Genomic DNA, 5,000 nt, shown 5'->3' with positions numbered 1-5,000 from the left:
CACATACACATACACATACACATACACATACACATACACATACACATACACATACACATACACATGCACATATTTGCATATGAATGAGAGGATGTATGCATGACTATATATCTGGTTAAAGTGCAATTTATTATTTGTGTTGGGTACAATTTACAACCAAAGTTTTAATTACTTTGGTCAGTAAGTCTTTGTTTACTAAAGTACAAAGAAATTGTTGTTTTAGTTAAAAACTACGACACGTTTATCGTACTTAGAAACTGTGCTGTGCATTCATTTTCTTGTCTCGTTATTTCCTCTCTCTCATTGCTTCTCTCTGTATTTTTTCCTTTCTTTTTCTTGTATTTGCTCTCCCTCTCTTCCACTTTATGTTTGTATATTTCTCAGTCTGTCTGTATACCTTTCTATACGTCTTTCTCAGTCTCTTTTCTTGCTTATTCTCTCTAATGAAATAGATGGCAACAACAAAAAAGAAAAATGTTGTTTATTGCGATGACGATGATGATAATAATAAGGATAGTGATGATGGTGATAATGGTGATGATGATGATGATGATGATGATGATGATGATGATGATGATGATGATGATGATGATGATGATGATGATGATGATGATGATGATGATGAGGAGGAGGAGGAGGAGGAGGAGGAGTAATAATAATAATAATAGGAGGAGGATCATAACTGTGATTTTGGTGATAAAGATACTGATGATGAAAATAATAATGGCAGTGACAATGCCAATGGTAATGATAATGATAATGATAAACTAACTCTCTTTTTTTCTCTCCCCCCAACAGTACCTTGCCGTTCTGACGAATTCACATGCAAAGACGGAAGTTGCGTTGACAGCTTCCGTCGGTGCGATTACATTCAGGACTGTCCCAACGGCGAGGACGAAGCCTTCTGCCGTAAGTACTGTCGTGCCGTTCCGAAGCCTGCGCCATTCCTGTGTTCCTCTCAAAGGTTTTGATATGCAGTGTGGGAAACGTAGAGAGAGAGAGAAAAAAAATGTAGATAACTAATTTGTGTCGCTAAAAAAATACACATTTGTAGATAACGAAAGGATGAAGTAGATTATATTACCGTAGGATAGATCAAGTGGTAGTGAGGTAGGGTGTCAAAAAAAAAAAAAAATCAAACGAACCAAAAAAGAAGAAGAACAAAACTAACCTAACCTAGCCTTGTTTCGCGCCATTTCAGTCTTTATGAAGTGAGGATAAACTTGTGTGGGGTTTAGGTCACGTAGAGGTTTAGTGAAGATATGTGTGTTACAGCGGCGTGTAGGCTCGTAAAACAGCTAAATAATGGCTGGAGTTGTTTAGGTCTCGGGGACAGAATAGGTATTTTAATCCCGTCGCTGTCAACCGCTGAAACCCCAAAATAAAAGAAATGATATTACGATTATGACAATGATACCTATTGTAAGTTTAAACGGAAAATGTTTATTTGTTGTAGACATTTCCTATAGACTTTATTATTCGTGCCATCATTAGCCCCGGTGCAGAAAGCACGACTTATATACGAATTTGTACACCAAACTCTCTGTACGAATTCCTTGAGAGTTCACACTGATTTCTGTCATATCAAAGAGGCATTGAGGCAAATATTTTTGTCAGATTCAGATTTTTTGTCATGTCAGAGGTTTATTCTAGGGCTTGTTGGCGGAATGCGGAAGGGCAGGCGTTCCTCCTCTCAAAATAAATTGCATGGAGAGTAATGGTTGCATGACTGTGGTCGTTTGCCACTTTCTGTATAGGGACGGATGTTATATCTGCGTCACGAAATCTGGAGATAAAAGAACGATGATTTTTTTTCCCAGTTGCTGATAGGCTGATGAGTTAGAAAAAAATATACATAGGAATTGTTTTTTGTTTTCTTGGTGAGTTTTAAGAACCATGATTTATTATTATTATTATTATTATTATTATTATTATTATTATTATTATTATTATTATTATTATAATTATTATCATTATTACTATTATTATTATTATTATTATTATTATTATTATTATTATTATTATTATTATTATTATAATTATTATTATTACGTCACTGGGTGCGAGAGAATCACAGACACAAAGGTTGGTCGCTATAGACAGGCGATGAATGCCCACCCACTCTGCCGTTCGTATATCACTGTATATTTTGCCTTGAGAGGACCGGGTATCATGGTTTTTCCGCTCGAGACGTAGAGGTAGACAGATCATTTTTCTCTTAAAGTTCTCGAAGAGTCCCTTCGAATCAATTGCAATATGCAGTGGCAGGTAAAGTTTCCCATTTTCTTCAAAAGAAGCTAGTGAAGATTTTGAATTAGTGATATGCAGTTTGATAGATGTATATGTTGCATATTTTGTAGCACTTTTTTGTGTACTTTAGTTTAAAACTAATGTGTTTAAATATTTTGTGTAGATATATTATTATTAAAGCTTAGCCATTGTGTAGCACCTTAAATTCTATTGATCGAGCACGGAATATGAACACGCTAATACAATGAAAGAAAGAAAGAGAGAAAAAAATATATATTTCAGTCTCACACATTTTTGTACAAAGGTTGACCTAAATCCTACGGTATTTGGAGCACTTTAGAGTGTACCCTAAGGATCTTGAGCTCGGGATAGTGAGGTTTCCAGTATTATAACAACTTGGATGGTATTCAGGTATCTATGGTATTCATGTTGCTTAAATTTTTTGAAGCCCAAAGCGTATGAGCGTTTTTTAGACATGAGAAAAGAGCATGAATATATCATCTTTCATGGTAATTCAAAAAAACCTACTCAGTATAAAAGAGAAAGAGATTGTTCGTTATATTTTAGCTCTATGCTTCCTAAAGAGCTCTATGCTCTGAAAATAAATCTTTGCATGCCCATTCCATTCCGAGCTGACGGGGAAGTTAGGTACTATGGCATTGAAAGATTTATTTTGCTTGATAAGACATGTTTCGTCTCTGAGATATGAAATGAAATAAAGAAGGCGAGTAGATGCATGTTAGTGTCAGCTGCCTGATGTCTTTAGTGGTCAGTCCTTTATGTTCCACTTATTGTGGATTATGTACACTATATACATATATATATATATATATATATATATATATTGCTCTAATTTTGTTTTTATGTCTTTATCATTGAAGCCGTAGTCTATCATTTGTTTTATTAACACTGCTGCACGCTGAACGTTTTTAGTTTATCTATGGTTAGCTTAAAAGGGTAGTGCAACACGGGATGCAGTTCTTTTTGTCAATTACTTCTTTAAACTCTTGCTTCTAAGTTTAGCTTACCTTTGCTTCCAACAAGAAGGGTGTCATGATTAGAATGATAAACAGAAAGAAAGAAAAAGCATTAGCTCTCTCCACCCTTTAAAAGAGAAGACAAAGGATATATATACATACATACATATATATATATATATATGTATATATATATATATATATATATATATATATATATATATATATTAAGCGAGAGTTTAAAGCGCGTGTCAGCAAAAGAGTAAGCTTGAACCCGCCGCTACCTCACTCAGCATGCGAGCCCCCTAACTTCGAGTGCATCAGTGGCATGTGCATCACGCCGGAGAAGCGCTGCGACGGAATTAAGGACTGTGACGATGGCTCAGACGAGGAAGTCAACTGTCGTGAGTATATTTCGAGGCAATATCTGAGTACACTCTGGTATTACGTTATTTCGAGTATGATTCTGATGCCACTTTGGTTTGTAGAGAAGGAGGCGCGTAGGTCGGGTTTTGTTTTATATTTTTCCCCGACCTTATGAAGGTAGAAGTCGATTTATAAGTATGTTCAGTGTAATTATGTGATAATTCTTGTTATATTGGTCTGTTTCATATAGCTCTTCTTAAATAATTTTATTTTTTTGTGTGTGATTTTAGATGCCATATCACAATTACAAATATTTTTAAATTTGTACTTATAACTTTTGCCATCATCATCATTAAGTTTTACAGCTTTTTCTGTGTTGTTGACTTTGTGTGCTTACTTGCTTTATTTAGCCTAAATTTTCCTTCTATGCACTGCTCATTCAATATCTTACAATTTTGATTTATTTTTCTTATTCAATAAATCATCACTTCTTGCGATTTATGTAAATGACATATCTACATATCTGATTTCCCTTGCATGTATTTACTGATCTTCCATGATTCAAATAATAACCACAATGCCCCCACTGACTGAATAAGTTGATTAAGACTAAATATGCTTATAAATTAATAATCATTGCGTAAAAAAAATATTTTTCCGAGTACACTAACAATATTATTTTATAAACTTAATCCTCTGTCTTGCAAAATGCTAAACGTGTGCACATATTTGGAGCATAAAAAGAAGCAGAAAGGCCCCGAGGTGTGTTTGTGTGGACACTCGCCCGGCAGCGGAAGTAGGACAGGTAGTTTTCTGCAATTGTAGACAACCCTCTTCTCCGCTACGGATGTAGGTGTGAGTTCTCGGGAAGGCCTACACCTCCCGCTAACTCTGTCCGGTGTTACTTGAGTTTGTGTACACTCTCACATGCACTCGTCCGCACAAATATGCACTTGAGTACATACGTACACCACACATGTATGCAGAAACATACAGACGCACGCATGCACACAAGCATACACATGCACACATGTTTTTTGGGGTAATTTTTCCCTTCAGTCCGTGGGCTAGTTTGAAGTAGCGTTTCGGGAGAGCAGCAGCCCTCACGCTGGGTTTTTAGCTTGTGGGCCGTGTCACGTGACCAACCTACAGCATATTATGTCGTTCCTGTTTCTGTTACTGTTGGCTTCTTCTTTTGGAGTAGAAACACACGCAGATACACGCACGTTTGTACATGCAGACGAACGCACGCATATGCATACCTGTGGACGCACGTACATGCACGCTCATTCACACACGGACACGCACACGCCCATTCACACACGGACACGCACGCCCATTCACACACGGCCACGCACGCCCATTCACACACGGCCACGCACGCCCATTCACACACGGACACGCACG

General features: G+C 36.8%; 1 protein-coding gene across 33 annotated transcripts in view; it reads left to right on the top strand.

Moving 5' to 3' along the window:
• LOC125037396 (basement membrane-specific heparan sulfate proteoglycan core protein-like) overlaps positions 1-5,000 on the top strand; it is a 362,744-nt gene that overhangs the window by 200,591 nt on the left and 157,153 nt on the right. For 29 of the 33 annotated variants that reach the window (XM_047630534.1, XM_047630524.1, XM_047630537.1 and 26 more), the window contains exons 14-15: positions 799-909; positions 3,521-3,631. The exons of 1 other annotated variant lie outside the window; for it this stretch is intronic. In XM_047630534.1, coding sequence (XP_047486490.1) covers positions 799-909; positions 3,521-3,631 — 222 coding nt within the window. The remainder of the gene's footprint in view (positions 1-798; positions 910-3,520; positions 3,632-5,000) is intronic. 3 more of the 33 variants (XM_047630535.1, XM_047630533.1, XM_047630526.1) reach the window with 1 other exon arrangement.

The sequence above is a fragment of the Penaeus chinensis genome, chromosome 23 (assembly GCF_019202785.1).
Source record: "Penaeus chinensis breed Huanghai No. 1 chromosome 23, ASM1920278v2, whole genome shotgun sequence".
Classification (NCBI taxonomy): Eukaryota; Metazoa; Arthropoda; class Malacostraca; order Decapoda; family Penaeidae; genus Penaeus; species Penaeus chinensis.
This window is presented reverse-complemented; position numbering and strand designations above follow the sequence as displayed.